Source organism: Oxyura jamaicensis, chromosome 14 (assembly GCF_011077185.1).
Source record: "Oxyura jamaicensis isolate SHBP4307 breed ruddy duck chromosome 14, BPBGC_Ojam_1.0, whole genome shotgun sequence".
In the NCBI taxonomy this organism is placed as follows: domain Eukaryota; kingdom Metazoa; phylum Chordata; class Aves; order Anseriformes; family Anatidae; genus Oxyura; species Oxyura jamaicensis.
Window position 1 is genome coordinate 12,287,204 of NC_048906.1, and position 21,355 is coordinate 12,308,558.

At 57.1% G+C, this 21,355-nt stretch overlaps 2 protein-coding genes across 6 annotated transcripts; one reads left to right on the forward strand and one right to left on the reverse strand.

Annotated features, from left to right (window-relative positions):
- Positions 1-557: 557 nt before the first annotated feature.
- On the reverse strand, positions 558-17,985 carry CCDC78 (coiled-coil domain containing 78). Of its 5 annotated transcripts, XM_035339518.1 has the most exons (17): positions 17,862-17,980; positions 13,214-13,503; positions 12,847-12,978; positions 12,240-12,326; positions 11,850-12,029; positions 9,218-9,310; positions 8,483-8,656; positions 8,344-8,394; positions 7,661-7,749; positions 7,190-7,268; positions 6,616-6,741; positions 5,429-5,631; positions 4,634-4,805; positions 4,160-4,203; positions 2,430-2,496; positions 1,458-1,558; positions 558-737 (listed from the first exon to the last, which is right to left on the reverse strand). In XM_035339518.1, the coding sequence occupies exons 2-17, from the start codon at positions 13,295-13,297 to the stop codon at positions 611-613; spliced, it is 1,809 nt and encodes a 602-aa protein (XP_035195409.1). In that variant the 5' UTR covers positions 13,298-13,503; positions 17,862-17,980; the 3' UTR covers positions 558-610. The 5 variants fall into 5 exon arrangements, 4 of the variants coding, with proteins under 4 accessions (XP_035195409.1, XP_035195411.1, XP_035195410.1 ...); XM_035339520.1 differs by lacking the exon at positions 13,214-13,503 and having other exon boundaries at positions 17,862-17,985; XM_035339519.1 differs by lacking the exon at positions 9,218-9,310.
- On the forward strand, positions 17,980-20,559 carry IGFALS (insulin like growth factor binding protein acid labile subunit). The gene is made up of 2 exons (XM_035339517.1): positions 17,980-18,108; positions 18,680-20,559. The coding sequence occupies exons 1-2, from the start codon at positions 18,093-18,095 to the stop codon at positions 20,488-20,490; spliced, it is 1,827 nt and encodes a 608-aa protein (XP_035195408.1). The 5' UTR covers positions 17,980-18,092; the 3' UTR covers positions 20,491-20,559.
- Positions 20,560-21,355: the final 796 nt, after the last annotated feature.

A 21,355-nucleotide genomic window follows, 5' to 3' on the forward strand; every position in this document is an offset into this window, starting at 1 on the left:
CTCCTCCTGAAGGTTTTGGTTTGGCCCTGCTCACATTATGTGGCATTCTTTCTTCCACTCAGACACAGAGAAAAAAGGTTTTCTTCCCACCATGAAAGAGCAGCTCATCCCCTTTGTGTAACCTCTCAGAGCCCAAGTCCACCTTGAACCACCCCTGGCCTTCTCTTACAAGCTCAACAGGGAGCAAAGGCAGGAGCAGCGTTAGCCTTTAAAGCGAGTCTGACCCGGGACAAACGCTGTGGCAGCATTCTCAAGGGCAGGAGCGGGAACCTGTCCCTGCACTCACGCAGCAAAACGCTGCCCAGGAGGCTGCCCCCGTGATCCTCGTCGTGGTGTGCTCAGGGAACGGCAGAACTCTTCCTACAGCTGAGGGGTCAGGGGACAGACACGGCGCAGTTGTCCTGTCCCATTTTAGTACCGTTAATTTGAGACTGAGAACACCCACGTGGTTCCCTGCGCTGCGCGTCCCAGCTCTTGGCCAGGGAAGGATACTTGCCTCAGCCAGCATGAAAAACAGAAAGCCCCCTTCTTTTAAACTCTTTTTTATTTATTTTTATTTTTTTTTTATTTTTCCTACAATCGTGCTGCTTTGTGGAGCTGTGGGGAAGAGCTACAGCTCGTGGCTGGGGGTCCTTCTGGATCCGGGCAGCAGGGGAGCATCGGCCGCGCCCGCGCTGAGCGTGCGGGGTTCCTTGCTGCCAGCGAGCGTCCTCAGCCGCAGGATCTCCTGCCTGTACCTGCAGCAGGGGAGCAGCAGCGTCATCCCCACCCGGTCAGGGCCCTGCGCACAGCTCACGCACAGCGGTGGTCAGCTTACCCCTACACTTTTTGCCCTGTGCTTGTCGCGCGCTGAAAACACGCCTTATCAGTTAATGGTGCCAGCCAGCACAGGTGCTGAGCCACACTCAGACCTGAGCAGCCACGGAGAGAAAAACCACGGCCTTTTCCCTGGGAAGAGCTCCTTGTCACCTCTGCCAGGTAGTCCCAGCAACAAGCCCACAAGCCCGATCGAAGCTCCAGCCGGGACGACTTGCGCCTCGCGTCGGGCGCAGAGCCGGAGCACTGCCCCGACAGATGCGCTCTGGTTGTTCTCGCCCTTCCCTGCCCCGGCAGCTGTTCCCCCTGCTGCAGGACACGATAAGCCAGTGGGAAAGTGCAGCAGATCAGGGCTTGCTGGAAGGCTTTGGATTTTAGGCAACCCCTCTCTTCACCTCCTCCAAAGGGTGGGCTAAGGCTCACGGGCCAGATGCGCCCCCCGGCACGCAGAGCGAGGCACGGAGCCAGCTGCCTGCACAGCTGGACGAGCTGTGTGACACCGGCTGTGCCGGGCAGCGCTGTGGCAGCGAGGTCAGGCTCTGGCAGCGTGCTGGGCACCGCCGTGTCTCTGGCAATTAGCCGGGGAGGCAAACTTGGAGCAGGAAGCGGAGAGCACGTGAAGGGGGATCCCACTGTCTCACCTTGCAAGATGCTTCTCTACGTACTCCTGCAGCTCTGACACCTGTTCTTCTGCCACAATTGCCCGAGTCAGCAGCTGGCTTCTCTCCTTCTCCAAATCCTCCTGGAGGGGCAAGGAAAGCGTGGAGAAAATGGGGAGTGCTGTGAGACGGGAGGGAAGTTGCTCGGCCCCTCTCTGCCAGGAGGGACCGAACTCTCTGGCTCTGACACAGCTTGGCATGAAGCTGCAGAGGAGGCAGGAGACTGACGTGCTCTGAGAAAGGAGCCTGGTGACAAGAGCCCAGCCTTCAGCAGGCTCAGCCACTCTTGGCCACCGGCTGTGCCGACCAGGTGAGCTCTCCTTGCCCAGACCACAGGCACGAGGGCCTGGGCCACCCCAGCACACACAATAACCCTCCCCTGCCAATCTAGTTTCCCTTCCCAAGAGCTCTGCTCTGTTTCCAAAGCCCTTCCTCTACTGCCCCAGGTTTGGCAGTCTGCGCCAGCGATCCCCTTTCTCCCCAGCAGCCCCACTGCCGTGATCAGGGCTGGACAGCAAAGCCCACCTGTGCCAAGCCCGCTCACAGCAAGCATCTCCAGGCTCCTGGCTGCTGCAGCGCAATGCTGTGGGTGAAGAGAGCTCGGGGCCACCCCATTCCTGGGCGCAGTGCACATACCCTTGCACCCTGAGGGAACCAGACTGCGACGCTGATTCAGATTCAAACTAGACTTCTCATTTGAACCAGGTCAAAAACCTGTTTGTTATACAGATATCTAAATACTTGTGCTGAGACAAGACATGGAACAATACGGGCCAACAACCTGCAGCCTTCCTTCAGGAGCTGTGAAAGCACAGCCTCAGTACTCAGCATCACTTGGTCAAGTGCTGGTCAAGGCCACAGCTGTGGCCAGAGAAGAACCCAGCTGGGGCAGCACCTCTCTGACGTGTGAGCAAAGGCTGAGCTTATTTCAGGTGGGCTGCTCCGGCCCTTTACCTGGGTGCTGTGTGTGAACTCCCGGAGCTGCTTCCTGACCTCTGCCCAGCCCTCCTCATCTAGCTTCCTAGGAGAGAGAAGCAGATTTTGATCTTGCACGGACATTCAAAGCCAGCCCATCTGCAAGCTGCACAGCTCCGTTCGGAGGCTGGAAGCCCTTCGTGTCCAGCAGAGCATAAAGCACAGAGTGCCAAACCTTTTCTATCCCCGTGGCCCCAACTTCAGGGCGCGCAGCGCTGTCCCTGTGCCCAGGCGTGAGAGTCACAGCCCCTCTGCCAACCTGGGTTTCCCGCTGTGATGGCTGGATTCGTTCCAAGCTCACATCAACACTCATACATCAGAGGACTCCAAGCAGAAAGAGTCATTAACCTGACACTGCAAGGCTGAACTTTATGGAAATGGAGAGCGGGGTATGATCAATGCCAAGAGCTGGCGCTTTTCATGTGTGCGAGCACAGACCCGCTCGCCCTGAGCGCTGGGTGCGATAGGTGAGCTGTCTGCGCAGCCCAGCCGTGGGAAAGTTCTTCCCATTCTGTCCCAGTCTGAACGAGCAAAATACAGGTCACATCTGATGCTCGGGGAATTTTGGTTGTATGAACTGAGGAATGCATTGTGCTCAAGCACGGCAGCCTGCAGACCGGAGACCGTTCTGCTGCGGCCGCGCGAGTTCCCTCTGGTGGCTGCAGCCACCCAGCCCGGGCACATGGAAAATCGTGGCTGAAAGAAGTTTCGCGGGAGCAGAAGTTAAGAGAACAATAAACAGTGAAGCCACACATCTGATAAAGACAAGGAACACGACAATAGTTACAGTGCTGTGGTTACAGCAGGCTTTGTGTCTGCTTAGAGCAGCGGGATAACAGCTCTGGTAAAAACCATCAGCACGCAGAAGAAATGCTTTCAGTGCTTAGGGCCTCTTGGCAGCTATACAAACCTTCACAACAAGATACACCACTAAAATCCAGGTTCTGGTACTTCTCTGTCCTGCTCCTGTGCCGAGTCTGTCCAAATTAATGTATCTCTTCAACGATTACTATTATTTGTCAGCATCAAAACCAGTGGCAGGCTCCGGTAACTCTTCTCCAAGAGACTCCTCTGGAACCCAGCGGCTCAGGCGCTGACCGGCTCCTTGGCACTGGAATCCAGTTACTGCGATACCCGGCATGTTTTCTAGGCTACCACATTTTAAAAGGCAGAAAAATCCCAGCCTGGATTTCTCTTACACTTTGTTCTCCCACTCCATGGTTACAGCCGGTAGAGTTTCAGCAGAAGAATGGAGCGGGGGGAAGAGATTGATCAAAATGAGCAAATAAATGGCATGTCAGGAAAGCAGGGTGGTGTCAGGACAGGATCACCGAGTCATCCTGCCCAGCTTCTGTCCCAAGACTGTCCCAAGCTGGTGTAGTGTCACTGGCCTTTCTGGGGTTGTGATCCACCAACGCCCTCAGCCGTACGCTTAACTTCAGCTTCTGAAGAGATCAGTGGGACTAAAAACATGATTAAATCAAACGTGCTTAAGAGCTTTCTTGGATCAAGGCCCAAATGACCAACTCATTTCGCCACAGGAAATGCTGCGCTGAGACGACAGCTGGCTTTTCTTCTCAGATGAGTTCCTATCAGCTCTCTCTCTCCCTATTTATTACTGTCTCCAAGTAATGCAGGAAAGACCCCCCAGTCCATACAGCAAGGAGAATTCAGCATTTTGAATACCCCAAGAAACAGACAGGACTTACTGCTCAGGTGACGGCTGAAGGTCAGAGGCTTCTTTCAGTCTTTTCTGAAGGCAAAGGAAGAAGAGTACTGCTGTCAGCATCAGAACATTGCAATCTCACCACGGTCCTCACCGCTTTGAAGAAAGTGGCACAACTGTCCTAGCACTCTAACACTAAGAGTCCCGACAGGTTTAGGTCTCCCACCCCATTAATGTTTAAATAAATGCATCTCGCACAAATCAAGAAAGATGTCCCTGCCCAGGCAGAACCAGTGGGAGGACGTGGAGCTCACTGGTGTGCTTCTGAGCGTGGTCTCCTGCTTGGACATCCCCGTGTGAGAACGGGAGCAAGCACCACTCTGTGTCACAGGGACACAGCAAACCCTCAGGGAATGCACTCGGAAATGGGGAGAGCTATCCTACCGCTCCGTCTATTGCTGGTGAGACTCCCCTCACCCAGTTTCACTGCTGCAGGAGGTCAGCAGCCCAGCCGTACCTGCTGCAATTCGTGTAGCTGCAGCTCCAGTTTCGCTTTGTTCTCCCGCAGCCGGTTTAGCTCCTGGGTTGTGTTTGTCAGCAGCTCTGGGTCTGTGATGGCAAAGTGGAGCTCAGCGGGGCCGGAATCCATATCGCTGCTGCCCAAGGAGCGGATCTGCTCTCGCTGCATGCTGTAACAACATGCCAAGAGGCGTTCGACTCGGTAGCTTTGGTGGAGTAACAGCGCTGAGCGTTGGTGCTGCTGGCAGTGCCATTTGCTTGGCACCTGCTGGCTTCTGGCCACCGAGAGCCAGCCCGCCTGGAAAGGGTAGGTGGGAGAGCCCAGCAGCACGTGCAATATTCCTGGGACTGCTGCGGGCAGCTCATCCTATTTGTGGCCTTTAAGCCACAAATTTCTGCTGCTTCCCACAGCCCAAGCTGCTGAGACAGCCGTGGAGCAGAGCTGGGAACACTGCAGGGCTGGGAAGCAGGACATATTGGTGGTACCTCTCCGTTTCCACACCATCCAATGTGGATTCAGTCTCTCGCCCTACTTTTTGCACGGGAGGAACTTGTGCACAGAACAGCTCTGGTGCATGCAGAGCACCCTGGTGTGTAGCTGGAGATGCCTTGCTCCTGGTGTGTCAGGGGTATGGAGATAAGTGTGCACTCCAGGACCTCTGCTCCACCTGGGAGCCCCGTACACCTCCCCTGCAGCAAGGGGGCTGGGTGCAAGCACCACGGGGCACTTCCACTAGGTCCCTAGCAATGACCTGAAGAGGCAGAGGTAACCCAGACCCTGTTTTAGCCCTGCCTGTATGCAATCAGCAGGTTCTCGTGCTTCTTGACCAAGTTTTTCATGCGCTTCTTGTAGGCGCGTGCTGCTCCAGCTAGCTGCTCCTCCCGAGACTTGTAGGAAGCTCTGATGTCCTTCAGCATGCTGTCCACAAAGTGCTTCATGTGAGCTGGGGCTTTGCTGGGCTCTGTCCGGTCGCTAGATTTGCTGTCCATGTAGTTCTTTAAACATACAGAGAAGGAAATGGAAGTGATCAAGTGAGTAACCCCTTTCCCACACTGAAGGTCCAGGAATATTTGTGATGACAGCACTCAGAACAGGGCCTATCTTCCATTTTCTAAGAGCAGGAAAGACTAATTAACTTCCACCACACCCGTTTCAAGGCAGAGAAGGCATACTGCTGCCAGTGACCCTGTATCATGGATCCATCCAGGGGAACATGAGTGCATCAGGAGCCAACGTCTCTAGTCCTGTGTTCTTTCTGCCGTGCCCTGCTCCCTCTGTTAGGAGATACCCTGTCAGAAATTAAGCTTTTCTTCATCATAAAAAATGTTGCTGCATTGTTAACCTCCTGCCACAGCAGTTCTTGCCAAAAACTGCTTACCTATGGGGGTAGAAACAGTTGTCTTCCCAGCCACTGATGGATGCAAGCATGTACCCACGCCTGAACCTGCCTGAAACTCCTGCTTTGTGCCGAGTCCTCACCATGCTCTGTGGGCCCTACTCTACATCAGGGGCGCTTGCTTGTTCCCAGAGCAGGTCTGCAGGCACTTGCATTACATGGGTCTGTGCTGACCACAGAGGCTGGCAAAGCTTCCCCTGAGGACAGCAGCAGGGGCACCGTGGAGGCAGCAAACCGAGGTGGCAACAAAGCCGGCAGTGGCACCGCTGGGCTGCCAAGGGAAGTTGTCAGGGCAATGGGGATTAGGAGCCAACTGGAAGGCAGCCACGGTAAATAAGAGGATCTTTCCATCCAAGTAATCTGACCAAGGAAGATCGTCCCAGCAGAAACTCAGACAGTTTCATGTGGTCACACGGGAAATCTGGGCTAGGAGAGAGACCAATTCCTGCTGCAAGCGCAGCTCCCCAAGCCCCAGCGCCCCTCTGCCCAGCAGCCCAGCAAGGAGGGGCTGGAGCAGAGAGGTTCCAGAAGCAGGCAGCCAGCAAGGAGAACCCTCTGCAGGCCAGGGTCTGGGGGTACCCACCGCCAAGTCCTTGACGTGCTGCGCGAGCCGGGAGCGGTACTGCTCGTTGAGCTCCTTCACACGCAGCTGCAGCCGGGAATTCTCCGCCTCTGCCTCTTGCAGCTGGCTCCGGGAGGTGAGCAGCACCTAGGCACAGCCAGCGTTCACACTGCAGCTCTCAGCCTCCAGCTAAATGAGGGGCACTAAAATGCTCGATAGGGAACGGGGGCTTCAGTTTCCCGACAGCAGAGAGGTTGGGAAGGGCCTGGGTTTTCACGCAGGAGCTTACCAGAAATGTTTAGTCTATATCCCTCTGCTACCTTTTATCATTTGCAATGCCCTGCAAGTGGTTTCTCCAGCTCTTTTGAAACGTTAATGAACAAAATTCCTCCCACCCCAAGCAAGCAGCACATCCCACGACGTGCGTTGCACGCCCTGTGCCGGGAGGAGCACCTTGGTGCAACAGAGTCCCCGGGGAGGGAGAGATGCCGGAGCAGCTCGGTACCAGCCATCCGCCCCACCGCTAGCTCGGGGTTACGCTCACTGCACCTCGTGTCTCAGCCACGGGAGGGGAAGGGAGGGAGCCTGCCCTTACTGCTGACTGCTCCGCCAGTTTGCGCTGGGTGTCCCGAATTGCTCGCTTCGCCTCCTGCAGCTCCTTCCCCACGGTGATCCTGTGCACACAGGGAGAAGGCATGTTTACTTCAAATCCCCAAACGTCTCTGCAGGCCCGGCACCTCCAGCTCTGAGGCGGAAATCACTACTAACGACAGAAATCTCTAAGCAGCTGCTCACACATGGAGCAGCTCTGCCACACATTGACCACGGATTTTCAAGGCCAGTTGTGTACCTAAACAGACTTTAAAGGAGACATTTAACACTCTTAAGATCCTCAAAAACATCAGCTTTTACTGCCAGGCCTCACTTATAACAGTCATTTGCCACCCCGTACCCCACCAAAGGGAGGCTGCCTCCACTCCTGTTTGCCAGGATCACATCCAGCTGCAGTGAGACCCAAAAATGCCCAGCTGGATAGGAGAAGGACGCGTGTGCCTCAAACACTCACACTTGCTCTTCCAGCTTCTGCTGCTGCGAATCATAGGTTTTCTTCAGATTTTCAATCTCCACTTGTATGTGATCCTGGTTTCCAAGCAACTGAGGGACAAGCGAACAGGAAGATGAGATCGAGGGCTGACATAAACAGAAGGATTCTTCAAGAGGGAGAAGGTGAGGAGAGCCTCCAGCTAGCCCAAATCCGGCTGATACGGGAAACACAGGGGAAAGGACAGGTTGAGTGACCAGTGCTCTGCAGTACGCCAGAAATGACGTCTGATTTGGAGACAGGGCACGTGGAGGGGCACACATGTCGCTCCTCCAAGTGAGATTCTCACTCCGAGAGTCAGATTCTCAACAGGAGCTGGTGGCAGAGCCCAAGCTGGTATCACACAGGCTGCAGATGGAAACAAGGCAGGAAATATCTCTTGTGCTCTCATTTTTGGGTGCTTACACCCTCATCTATTTCAAGTATCAGCAAGAAGAAAATAACCAAGCATCCCCTGCACTTGTTGATTTTAAACTCCTGCCTCTGCTCTCCAGTGGGCACTGACTGAGGGAACCACATGTTGCCCTGCACGAGGCAGGAGTTATTCTGATCTCAGCTGCATGGCTTAAAGAAAAGAAAATAAACCAAGGCACCAACTCATCCCTCTGCTTCCCCAGGTGCCGCACAGCAGACCCCCACACACTCACATTTTTTTCCAGGGTTTGCTGCTTGTGTTCAGAGACAAGTACATCTTCTGGCTGGTTTTAAGAAGAGACAGAGGAAGGTACCTTTACATCCCTGTTCTCCAAGGAGCTCAGACTGGGGACAGGGCAGAGAGGTCCTTACCTTCACCTTCTGAGCAGAGACACGGCGCACCACTGCTCGGACTCTTCCCGGCTCTGCAGAGGGCTCATCGGCTGCGGCGTGGGAGAGGTGGTGGTAGCTCCCTGTGCCGGGAAGGGTGCTCTTGGCATTGGCCAGGTTGAGCAGCTCTAGGCTGAGCTCTTCATTCTTCAAGACCTGCCAGGTCAAGCAAGAAGGAAAGAGCGCCTGAAATCCTGCCTCTCCAGCTCCGCGCGCTGTTTGTTCAGCGCATACCCACTGCTCCTGGTGTGTACACAAAGCAGGCACTCGCATCCCCTCCTGAAAGCAAGTTTTATTTTTAGTTCCCTCTCATATGTCCAAGGATATCAGTGATTTTCTAATTCTCACGGAGATGCAGGGCGAGCATCACTGCCAGGCGCCAGGCACGGCACGCAGCGTTATTTACACGTAACCTCGCTCCCCCTGCCCGTCTCGCTCTCACGCTCACGTTCGGATAGGGATCGCCGTGCCAGCGCACCCTGATGCCAGCCCGGCCCTGGGCACATCTCTGCCAGCACCGCCCCGTCCTGACCTGCAGCTCCCTCCTTACCCCGATTCTGTACTCTCCGCACAGCTTCCCAACACGTTAGGCATGTCTTTCCCCACACAATGCCTCTGCACAGTGCTGGACTACATAATGTAAGGGAGAATGGCCAAATATCCATCCATCTCTGGCTGACGCCACCCAGCTAATTCCAGTTTTGTCTGAATGCATACCTCCAGAAGCAGCCAGCCCACAGCACCGTGTAGGCAGCGAGATTCAAAGCAGCACTGGTGCGAAGTGACACATTTCCAAAAGATAAAGAGTATCTGAATGAGAAAGGCTCTGTTACAGGTGATCTGGAAGGAACACTGGGGGAATTCATGTCTCACGGGAGGGTTTCTATGTAGATAACAAAGCTTTGATGGAGTTTATGACTGGGGACAAGCTTGAGTAATTGTTACCATGGCAGTGAATCGGGAGGATGGGAGGCAGAGGTCATCTGAGTCATCCGTGTAGAGAATAGCTTATCAAAAGATAGCACAGGGTGGGCTGAGGGAGAGAGGAGAGGAGAAAAGAGGCTGACAAAGAGGTGAGATATACAGCTGTGAAAACTGACAGCTACGCAGAGACAGGCTGCTTGTTCCCCAACCGAAACCGATCCATCTGCAGCTGTCAGTCCCGACAATTTGATCAGAGGGGGTCACACAAGCGCAGAAGTACCAGCTTTTTTTTTTTTTTTTTTTTTTTTTTGGCCAGCAGAAGAAAGAGGCAGTCCCAGGTTTGTGATGGGCTTCTCTGCCTCCCATGTGCTCCAAGTCCTGGCCCCGCTCCAGGGAAAACCCCGGCATGGGACTGGTCCTTGGGTTCCCCGCGCCGGCCTCGCTTTGTAGCACCGCTGTGGGCCGTGCGAGCCCCCCCGAACAAAAGAGCAGGAGGAAATGGAGAGTTGAGGAAAGGTCAGGGTCGTGAAAAGAAAGAATTTACAGCGCGTTAGAAAACAGGCACAAAGTGTCGGGCTGGCATCTTCTGGAAGGCACTTCCCCAGGGACGGGAAAGGCCAGCGCGGCCGCTCTGCTGCGCCTGGGACAGACCCAGGGCGATTTGTGAATCAAGGCGTACAATGGGGGCTGTAACAATTCAGAGACTCTAACTGTTCCCTACAAGGGACCATGAATGAGCTCGCAGAGCTGCTTCTGCGCCAAGCAGCCATGACAACATATTGGCAAGGTCACAAGTAGCACTTGTAATTGGGAATGTGTAAAAGGTTCATTGTCTCCCGCGAAGAGCTCCGGGGAAGGGGAGGGGGCAGAACCGCAGGCTGCTTTTGCCATTTCCTTTGGGAAAGTCCGCACTGGGAAAATAATGAGCAAGAGGCCCATGCTGCCACAAGCCCCAGGCTGCCAAGTTGGAGTCTCTTTCGCTTCAGGCAGGGATATTCAGCAGTCAGAGCCAAGACACCGGGGTGAAGTCCTCACCCTACCAATTACACCCGAGGATTTCACCCTTGGCTTCTGATCCCTGCTCCACCACTCCAGGATGCTATCCGAGCATGTAACTTACTCCATGTGCCTCGCTCTTCTCTGAAACGCTCCAGGATCCACGTGAAAACAGCGTGCTATTACCGCTAACCCCTTAAAACCCCTTAAAACCATCACTCTGAGATGTCAGCAGCCTGAAGATCCGATTTTTGACTAACACACTGCACCCCCTTGGGGACGAGAAGCGGCAGAGATCGCTGAATGCTGAGCTACTCCTCTGTGAGCCGGGCAGCTCTGTCTCAGCAGCGTGCTGGCAGGCAGCGGCACGTGCTGTGCCTCGTGCTCCCGGGGCAGCTAGGGTTGGAAGGTGGGCTCGCACCCCGCGAGCAGCCGAGCCGGCTTCCTCGTGAGCAGTTTCTCAGCTTATGACAAATGATAGCGCGTGCATCCCAGCTGCAAGGTGCAACAGATGAGCTGAGACTGGCTTTTCACTTCCCAGCTGGAGCCGGCTGGGAGCCGTACCCCACTCACTGCCTCATCCGTGCTAACGGGTAACCTCCCAAGTCCCTAACTCATTGACTGGCAACCGGATGGTCGTGACCTTGTACACTCCTCTACCTGAGCTCTACCTGATGCTCACCGTACAGAGAGACTGGACAGACTCGGACAAATACACTTGGTGGGGCTTTGCCAGTTGTGGGGTGACATTTCATGTCAATCCTGTATAAACTAGCATGCCCCACGTCCTCCCATCACAGGGCCAGCACGGTAAACTAGGTCATTTGGCTGAACCAGCTGAAATATCTGCTGAGGAGAGAGGCAGGAGCATGTCAGTCATCCGATCCAATTCAAAGAGAAGAAGTGGGAGGGGGGAGAGGGAGGGAAGTGGGAAAGGTCTATTACAGTAGCTATTCTTGCCAAAGAGATGCACAAATCTGGGATCCAAAAGACTTTAGTTAATCATCACTAATTTAATAGTCACCAGGAAATTCACTATATTTTAAGGGACAATCAGAAACGTGATTATATTTAGGGTTTTTATAAACTTGTTAACTTCAAAAACTTCTAGGCCCCTTCCCGACACCAAGCTAGATGAGACGGACTACAAATCAATTCCTGTGCAGCCTGTGCAAACCATGCAGAAAAAAGGGAAACAAAGCAGTCCAGAGGGACGTGAAATGTACACCCAGACCAGACCTGCCACGACCTCCTCTTTGCATGCCTAGGGATGGGGATGTGGGGTAACGGGAAAACGGGAAGACTCCGATAACAGGAGCGCAGTCACACAGGGCAGCATGGGCACTGCTCCTGGCTTGGTAAGCAACCCAAACACAGCCTCAGATCGGGAAGTTCTGGGGTGGAGTGGAGGACGCCAAAGCTGTCTCACCTCCTGGTCGAGCTCTTTGCCTAGGGCCAGGTAATTGCTCTTCAGAATGATGTACTCGTCTGCCAGCTCCTTACGGCTGGTCTCCAGCGTGCGCAGCCGGTCCCGCAAGGCGTCCCGCTCCCCGGTGACTTTCTCACTGCGGAGCTCCAGCTCCAGCACACGGTTCTCCAGGGACAAGATCTGCAGAGGGGGGCAGCAGAATTAGACTAGTAGCTATAATAGGGCATTTATTTGTTCAAACAGGCTCTAGCAGGAAGGGAGATGAGTTTTACACAAATTTCTCAAGTATCTGGGGCAATGGAGTTAATTCACTACTCTTGCTAAAGAAAAGTGAGTATGCTAAACAAGAAAAGATAAAGGTATCTGGCAGAGCTGAAGCCTTTTGCATACCATATTTTTCAGTTCAAAGTTCTCTGTCTCATACTGCTCCTTCAATTTGTTTGTCTCAATCTGGAGATCAACGAGGTCTTTGGAAATCTAGGAGAGAGACAGGACATTATAAAAAGGTCACGGAACGGCTCTGAGGCCAGCACAGTATCTCAACAGGTTGCAATAGGGAATTAGAGCCCAGGGCTGCTGAAAGGACCCACAGTTGCACCTTTTACCTGAGCACTAGCAGAAGAGGAACACTGCTGAGAGCCGGGATCAGCTCCCAACACTGCGGCTTTTTGCCACTGAAGCATCCTGTCCCACAGACACACCAAATAAAAAGGCAAAGACACAATCCTCAAAGAGGAAAAGCTAAGGAAAATCAACCCTGAGGCCTTGGCCTCTTTCAGAAGGAAGAGGTGTGGGAAGCCAGTGAGACCATAGTCAATCCGAGCTTATTCCAGCCTAAACACCTCCAGGGAGCAAACAGAAGAGCCTGGGTTTTGGAAACAGTTATACCTCTGGAAAGAAGCCCCAACATTTCCCACCAGATTTTTCACTGCAGATCTATCGGGCTCGTACAGCTTCACGGCTCAGTTCTCTCCAACTCCCCAAGTATCTGTTTTACCTTCAGTTTTTCCTCTTCGCTGAAGACCATTCTGGCTGATAAATCTGTTTTGGAGCCAGCCAGCATCCCCATCCTCTCCTGCAGGTCTCCAAGCCCCATGTACAACCTCTCATTCCTATCCTGCAGCTGCACCTAGAGACACAAAACAGCTCTGACAGCCAGTGCCAGAGAGCAGAGCTCTCCTCTCCTGTCACCATGCTGATGGAAGAGAAGAGCACAGCATATCCAGCAAGGAAATGCAGCTCCTCAGAGCTTTAACAGATTGCAGATGGGATTTTCAGCTGCCATTTTCCTCCTGCGATTAGGATTTCATTTGCAGAGCACTGGTTCAGTGACCCAGGAAGGGGCTGCAGACCTTCATACTTACATTTTTGTTAGCGAGATGCTGTGCATGCCCTGTCAGAGCATTTACACTCTCCTTCTCTGCAACACTTCCAAAATCCATGTGCATGAGACTCAGTGCTCGCAGGCTAGGTTCTTTGCATGGTACCAGGCAAGCAGAGACTGAAGAGCAAACGCAGGGCCTCAGGATCTCTGCGGCAGTGACTTTCCCCTCTAGGCACAGCACAAGCGATGTTGCTATCAACTTTGGTTGCTAGAGGGTGCAGCATCCACCTCGATCCGAGGTGGAGCCAAGTATTGCAGCCAGCCCTGGGGCTGTTAGAGCAAAAGAAATGACATGGGTCAGGAGGTAACCGTGTTCCTAAGACAGCACGGATCGGGTACCCAAGTGAGAAGCTTCGCAGACACCACCAGCGAGGTAATGCTGCCAGTGAGGAGGTGCTGCTCCGTTTGCGTTCGTTCCAAACCCAAAGTCACCCTGCAGGGGTGGCTTCCATTCTACCACAGGGGTCTTTACAGGGTTTCAGATCTGGATCTCAATTTCACAAATCAGGCCTTCAATCTAGCCATCTGTCCCAAGACTGTCCTGTAGCATCTAGCATCAGCTTGCTTCCCTGCATTTTTTTCTTATCTGTACAGTACTTGTATCTCTCGTGACAGCACACAATTATGAAAGGCCAATGAGTTGCCCAGAGGGGATCAGGATCTTTCAGCTCTGACCGAGCTACAGCTGGTGACAGGGAAGACCTTCCCAAATTTATCAGCTAGCATACAAGATGCTATGTGGAAAAATGTAAATTTAAAAGCAAAACACACACCGAAAGAAACTGCTACAACAGCTAGCTGTGTGCTGAGAATGGCAGCCCAGGAAGAAGTTCCTTAAATTGAGTGGTGCTAGCAGCTCCCCGAGGAGGAGCTGCTTCCCTTACAGCCGCAGCTGAACTTTGACTTGCTGCAGACTCAGAGGAATTTGCAGCAGCCCATTTGTCAACGTTCGCTCATGGTTAGAGGCGTGCTGAATCCTGATGGGCCCAGACAGGGCTAAACCTGGACCGTGCCGGTCTGCACTGCATCGCCGAATCCAACTGGCAACCTTCCAGACACAACTGGGATAACCCCCAAGGGTGCAGGAAGCTACAGGTGCTTGAACAGAGCCCCTGACACACAAGTGAGGGTTACAGAGAGTGTAAGGCACAGCGGTAATGCTGGAAAAACTTGGGGAATGGCAGTCATGGGGTAAAACAAATGCTGTTTTATCATCTAATTTCAGGCTTATTATCTCTATTTCTGTAGAGCAGGCGAGTTTAGGTAAGAATTTGTCTCTTAAGAAAAGTGTTGATGATGCAACGCTTATAAAGACCATAGCTCTGAATATCTTGTTAGTAGCTAAGCTAAATTTATGGCTGAGGGAGAGGGCCCATCCTGATACAAGCACCATGCCAAGCATCGTTCACCAGCTCCTCACCAGTGGCATCTGGTCCCGGCTGCTGTCAAAGATCCTCTAGCACCTCAAAATGGATTTCATAAATGGCCACGGATGTGTGACCCAGCAGCAGAGCTCTTTGGGGGCTCAGGGGAAGGAGAAGCTAATGAAACATGCAGCTAACATCTTATTTTTTCTGCAAAAGAACATAATAGCCCTGAAGTAATTTTATTAAGGTAATGAAAGCGCTGATGAGAATTCACAGTCTCTTCACACCCACTGCCGAGCAGAAAGCCAAATTCACACACGCCCACAGCGCCAGAGCGCTCGGAAGCAGGCAGCGGGTGCTCGGGCACGCCGGGGAGAGGAGCGGAGCCACGCTGCCCCGGCACAGGCAGGCTCCTGGCGCTCCCAGCCCCGTATGGCCGGAGCCCACGCGGGCACAGGGACACGCAGCAGGCCGGCTCCCGAGGGGCTCCTGCTTCTCCTGCCAGCCTTCGCTGTGCTCGTCACAGCACTGTAAGGCTCATTGATACACGTGGTGTTATTTATGGAACCACGCTGCCTGGCAGGCCCAGCTCGGAGCACAGCCACCGCAGTGCCGGGTGCTGTGCCCGCACCAGACACTGCAGTGACTGCTTTTTCCCTGGTCTGGAAACACGAAGGACAAACGCTGTCCTGGTGCACTGCACCAACGGCAGGCCAGGCAGGCACGGATGGCTCCGGTCTGTCCTTGCAACCCAAAGCCTCTGTCCAGCGAAAACCAACCGACAAACAAACAATGACAACAAATCCACAAAACCCAAACGTGCTTTATTAACCCACAAAGGGCAGAAATGGTAACTCTGCACTGAGTTTTCCCTTCGCTCCAGAGTCCGAGGTATGCGGACGACGCAGTGGCTGGGTCACCAGCAAGCCTGCACCTGGACGTAGCTCTAAAACAGCTCAGGAGGAAACTGGGCCAGGACTCGGACACCACAGCACCGGTGCCCACAGTGCCCTTCCCACCCCGGGCGGCCCTGGCAGCACGGGGTGCGCCGGGAGGGCTCCGGGCACCGGGGCCTCCCCGCGGGCCAGGCCCGGCCAGGCCGCACAGCCGCGCTCCGTCTCCATGGCAACGGGCGCGGGCACTTCCGGGTGGAGGCGGCGTTGGCGTTGCGCCCCCTGGCGGCCGGAGGCTGCGCGGCGCCTCCGCGCGGGGTGGCGGTGCCACCAGGGGCTGCCACCGTCCCCGGGGACGTCCCGGTGCCACGGGCCCGGCCTCGCCGCCACGGGGCCTCGGGGCCGTCCCCTGCTCCCCCGGGTGGTGGGGACAGGGCGAGGACAAGGCGCCCAGGGGGTGCCGGCCGGGGCCACGCTCACCCCTGGGGACCGGGAGCCAGGAGCGTGATGGGTGACACGAGGAAGGTGACACAGTCGCACCGTCCCTCCTGTGCCACCCGCGTGGCTGCCACCCCCGGGACCTTCCAGCTCCACCAGTGCCACCAGTATGGGTCTGCACGTCCCAGGCTGCAGCGTCCCACCGCGGGCTGGGACCCTCGAGCTGAGCTGGCTCTGGCGGGCAGGGAAGAGGGGCAGCGATTCCCGAGAGCTGAAATAGGTCCGAAATGGGTTTTTTGATGATTTCGCTGCTCTCCCTAATACCCTTACAGCCTTCTCCATGGCAACCAGGGCAGACGGCGCAGACTTTGGTCCCGGCCGAGCACACCGAGGGCCGCGGTGCCGGCAGGAGGAGGCCACGGCAGCAGGGACCCACAGCGGCAAAGTCCCCGCGGTGACACCGCTCCGGTCCCGGGGGCCCGCGCATCCCGGGACGCGTTGGGAGGTGACGACTCGAGGGCAGCGTGGGAAAGGGGCTGCTTATTTCCCCACGGCCGCTGGCTTGCTGTTTCCCTAGCGAGAGGCTTTCCGTGTGCCCCGTTACCTGCCCCGCGGCTGCGGGTCGCTCGCTTTTCGAACTGACCCACGGGGCTGTGTGGGTTTTGGCCGGCAGGGCCCTGCTGGTTCAGCTTTTTGCGGCTCCCCCCATGGATTACGCCTTGTGTCAATATGTGCTTAGCGCCTGGCGGAGGGCGCGCTGGTCTCCATCGCCCGCTTCCCCCTTTGGATCTATAATTTCCCAGAATAGAAGATTAAAATAGAGGGGGGGAGGAGAGCGCTGCTTCGGGCCAAAGAGAAACTGGAAAAACATTTCTTATTTAGCCGGGCCGCAAAGTTCAATCACGCTGAGCAAAGAACCGCCGGCATCCCTCGCTCACCCTGACACTTGTTCCCATGGGCACGCTCCCCGCTTCTCCACCGCTCAAAACCTCTGCCAAAATTAAAGAACGGAGACCTGAGAAGTCCCCTGCGAGTCAGGGGAGGACAAGCTGGGCTCTGTGGGGACGAGGAGGTGGCAGCAGGGACAGACCCCCTGCCAGCCCGGCTGCGCAGCATCGCTGTCCCCGCATCGTCCCCGGGGACTGGCGTGGGGCAAGTGGTGGCTTTTCCCTAGGTTCATCAGGCGGTTGACACCAGGGAGCCAACAGGGCTCCTCCAGCTTGGGCACCAGTGACTTTTTTTTTCCTGGAAATTGGTAAAGAATTCTTCAGAAGCCACAATGGACGCAGGCAAGTGGGGAAAATGACCTGGGACACAGGATGGGGTCAGAGCTTCCCCACGGCTTTGGGGAGCTGCCAGGCGGCTCCAGCAGGGGAGCGCTGGCACCAGCGCCCACAGGGACCTCGCGGGCTCGGGGCTGTCTTGGCTTCCCGCTGCCAGCCCTCGGCTCTCGGCACGGACACGCAGAGCTGGGCAGTTCGGGCATCACGGGGGTGCAAACCAGGACCCCGAGGGGGAGAAAAGCTCACATCAGAGCATCTTCCAATCCCTCCAGCACTACGGGGAAGGGACACTGATGGGAAGCCCCCAGCACGAAAACCCCTACATGAAGGAAGGAGCGAGCCCTTCTGCCGGCCTCTGCAGGCGCTGCACCACCCCGCAGTGCCCGGGCTGTGGGGACAGCCCGTGCTGACTGCCCTTTGTGTCCCCAGCACGGCCACTTTGTGCCACCGGGACGCGGGTCTGACGCCGTGCTCACCCCACCAGCATCCTCAGCGAAGGGCCGGTGCCACCACGTGGGGACCCTGCGGGAGCCTGGGGCACGGCGACCCCACGAGGTGCCCTCGCCCGTCTGTCTCTCCTCACTGCCCACCCAAACCCCCTCTCCAGCGGGAGCATCGTCCCCCAAGACCAGCTCCCGGCACTTCACCTCTGCTCCCGGGCTCGGCGCTCCCGCAGACGTCTCCGTGTGCCCCTGCAGCCAGGACAAACACTGCCACGGAGCGGGGGGGAGAAGCCCCTCGCCCGTCCCTGCTCCCGCTGGCTGTGGCCGAGCCCAGCAGCGGCAGGGTTAAGGCCAGCGGCGGGCGCTGGACAGGCGTCAAGGTGGTTGCTCCATCCCTGCGCGGGGCCGGGAGCGCGCACGGAGCCGCCCGCCACCATGAGCGCAGGCAGAGGTAAGGCACAGAGAGCCGGGCAGGGCGAGGGGGCGCGGGGGGGGGAGAGGCCAAACCCTGCCGGGACTTTGCCGTGTGGCTGCCGGTAACTTTTTTTCCGCCCCCCTGCTTTCTGCTGCTAAAGAGTCAGGCGGGGAGCTCCTGCGCCTTCTCGGGCACGGTGACGCAGAGCCCTCGGTTCCCCGCTCCGTGGGGAGGAAGGAGGCGAGGGGACGAGCGGCGCTGTTGCTGGCCTTTCTGGGGGAAGGAAGAAGCCACTGCTGTGACATAGGGACAGAGACCCAGGGGGGCACAGGGGGACTCAGGACGCAGCAGCGCGCGCACATGGGCTGGGACGAGCCAGCCCCTGGGCAGGGGGACACCTGGGGTGGCAGCAGGCATCCCTGCCCCGTGGTGCTGGTAGGTGACGTGTGCCACACCATGGTGGCACTGCCGTTTGCCCCACGGGTGACCAAGGCGCTCAGGTCCCCCAGCCCTGCGCTGTCCCCTCCGGCAGCCATCGCCCTGCACACGGGGGTCGCCACCCCACGCTCGCCCCGCTCACGGTCTCCTTTTCCTCCGTGCCCCGCAGCGGGCAGGGCCCCGCTCCTGCTGCCCCTGGCCCTGCTGTTGGCCACCGCGTCCCAGCCCCACGATGGGGACGTCCCCAAGGAGCCCGCGGAGCCCCTGCGCTGCCCCAGCCCCTGCGCCTGCAGCTTCGACGACTACAGCGAGGAGCTCAACGTCTTCTGCAGCGGCCGCAACCTGACGCAGCTCCCCGAGGACGTCCCCGCCAACGCCAAAGCCCTCTGGCTGGACGGCAACAACTTCACCCAGCTGCCGGCCGCGGCCTTCAGGAACCTCTCGGGGCTGGACTTCCTGGACCTGCAGAGCAGCCAGCTGGCCGCCGTGGAGCAGCACGCCTTCCACGGCCTGCGCAGCCTCTACCACCTCCACCTCGAGCGCAACCGCCTCAAGTACCTGGCGCCCCACACCTTCCTGCACACCCAGAACCTCGTGTCCCTCAGCCTCAACAACAACTTCTTCAGCAAGGTGGAGGAAGGGCTGTTTGCCGGGCTCTCCAACCTGTGGTACCTCAACCTGGGCTGGAACTCGCTGGTTGTCCTGCCCGACAAGGTGTTCCACGACCTGCCCAACCTGAGGGAGCTGATCCTGGCGGGGAACAAGCTCCCCTACCTCCAGCACCAGCTCTTCTGCAGCCTTACGGAGCTGAAGGAGCTGGACCTGAGCGGCAACGCGCTCAAGGGCATCAAAATCAACATCTTTGTCAAGCTGCAGAAGCTGCAGAAGCTTTACCTGAACCACAACCAGATCAACGCCATCGCGCCCCGCGCGTTCATGGGCATGAAGTCCCTCCGGTGGCTGGATCTGTCCCACAACCGCCTCGTCTCGCTCTTTGAGGACACGTTTCTGGGCCTCCTCAGCCTGCACGTCCTCCGCTTGTCCACCAACTCCATCAGCAGCCTGAGGCCCAGGACTTTCAAAGACCTGCAGTTCCTGGAGGAGCTGCAGCTGGGGCACAACAGGATCCGGAGCCTGGCGGAAAGGACCTTCGAGGGGCTGGGCCAGCTGGAGGTGCTCAGCCTCAACAACAACCAGCTGCAGGACATCAGGGTTGGGGCGTTCCTCGGGCTGTACAACGTGGCCGTGATGCACTTGTCTGCCAACTGCATCAAGGCCCTCCCCGACTTCGTCTTCAAGGGGGTCACCAAGCTGCACAGCCTCCACCTGGAGCACAGCTGCCTCGGCAGGATCAGGGCTGGCACCTTCTCCGGCCTCTCCAGCCTGCGGCGCCTCTTCCTGCAGCATAACGCCGTCTCCGCCATCGAGGACCGGAGCTTCAGCGAACTGCACGAGCTCCTGGAGCTCGACCTGAAGCACAACAGGCTGAGCCACCTCTCGTCCCAGCTCTTTGTGGGTCTGAGCAACCTGGAGTACCTCTTCCTCACCTCCAACCAGCTCCTGGACATCTCCCAGGACGCCTTCGGCCCGCTCCAGAGACTTTTCTGGCTCGACCTCTCCCATAACCAGCTGGAGACGCTGGACAACGCCGTCATCTCCCCCCTGGCCAACCTGCGGTACCTCAGCCTGAGGAACAACTCCCTGGAGACCTTCTCGGTGGGCTTCCTCTGCCCTTCCTTCGCCCTGGAGCAGCTGTGGCTGGGGGGGAACAACTGGCATTGCAACTGCTCGCTGAAGGGGCTGCGGGACTTCTCCCTGCGGCACCCCGCGGTGGTCCCGCGCTTCGTGCAGTCCGTGGCCGAGGGGGACGACTCCCACGTCCCCGTCTACACCTACAACAACCTCACCTGCCACCATCCCCCCAGCCTCGCAGGCCTGGACCTCCGCGACGCCAGTGAGGACAGCTTTGCTCACTGCTGACACGCGCCTGTCCCCGTCCCCGCCGTGCCAGGCTCACCGCGGCAGTGCCGGGAGCGACGGCTCCACCGCTGCCCGCGGTCAGCCCGGCCTCGTCCGTGTGTCCTGGACGGGGACCTGGGGAAGGCGAGGGGGGGGGGACAGGCACCGGCTCCACGAACCCAAGCCTCTGAGTCTGGCAGTGTTTAAAGACCAGCACCCATCACCAGGACGGAGCGAAGCAGGTTCCTGACACAAAGCAGGAGGTCGGGTGGCTTCACCCTGTCGCACCGGTGGGCGGCACCCAGCCTCTCCGAGCCCCCACACCTCACCCAGGGCCCCCAGCATCTCCCCCTCCAGCCCCATCCACCAGCAGGACCCCGGGCGCCAGAAAAGCAGCACTGGAACCCAGCACACGGGGTCACCTCCGCCCTGGGTAGGTTTAAGGGAAAAAGAGAACCCCCAAATTCCCCGTTGAGCTCTCCTGTCGGCTTGGGGAGGGGGGCGGAGGGCTCGCTTTAAGAGCCCCTCGCCACGGCCGATGCAGGCAGGGTGCAGAAAGCCACACAGACGTCACTTACCCGATAAATCGCAAGCAGACAAATAAACCTTTGGAGCTATCGCAACCCGTCTTGTAAGTATGTTTTTTCGAAAGCACGTGCCGCACCCAGCCAGGGCTTCTTATCAGAGCCCCTCAGGGCTCGCACCCAGCCCAGCTCAGCCTGGGAACGCGGGCGCTGCAGGCTCCCCACGTCCCCAGAGACCAGCGGAGCTTGCAGCGAGCTTTCTACAAGATGAGCGGCCCTGAGGGAAGGACCGGGACCGGGCTCAGTGGCCCAGAATCCCTGACTGTGTCCGCTGAGGATCGCTGCCACCAGCTCCCCACACG

Coding starts and splice junctions, on each gene's coding strand:
- CCDC78 (XM_035339518.1), bottom strand. CDS start 13,297: ATGCACATGGATTTTGGAAGTGTTGCAGAGAAGGAGAGTGTAAATGCT. Junction 7,269..7,660: donor CAGAAGCTGGAAGAGCAAGT/GTGAGTGTTTGA, acceptor CTGTGTGCACAG/GATCACCGTGGGGAAGGAGC. Junction 4,806..5,428: donor AACCTGCTGATTGCATACAG/GCAGGGCTAAAA, acceptor ATGTTGTTACAG/CATGCAGCGAGAGCAGATCC.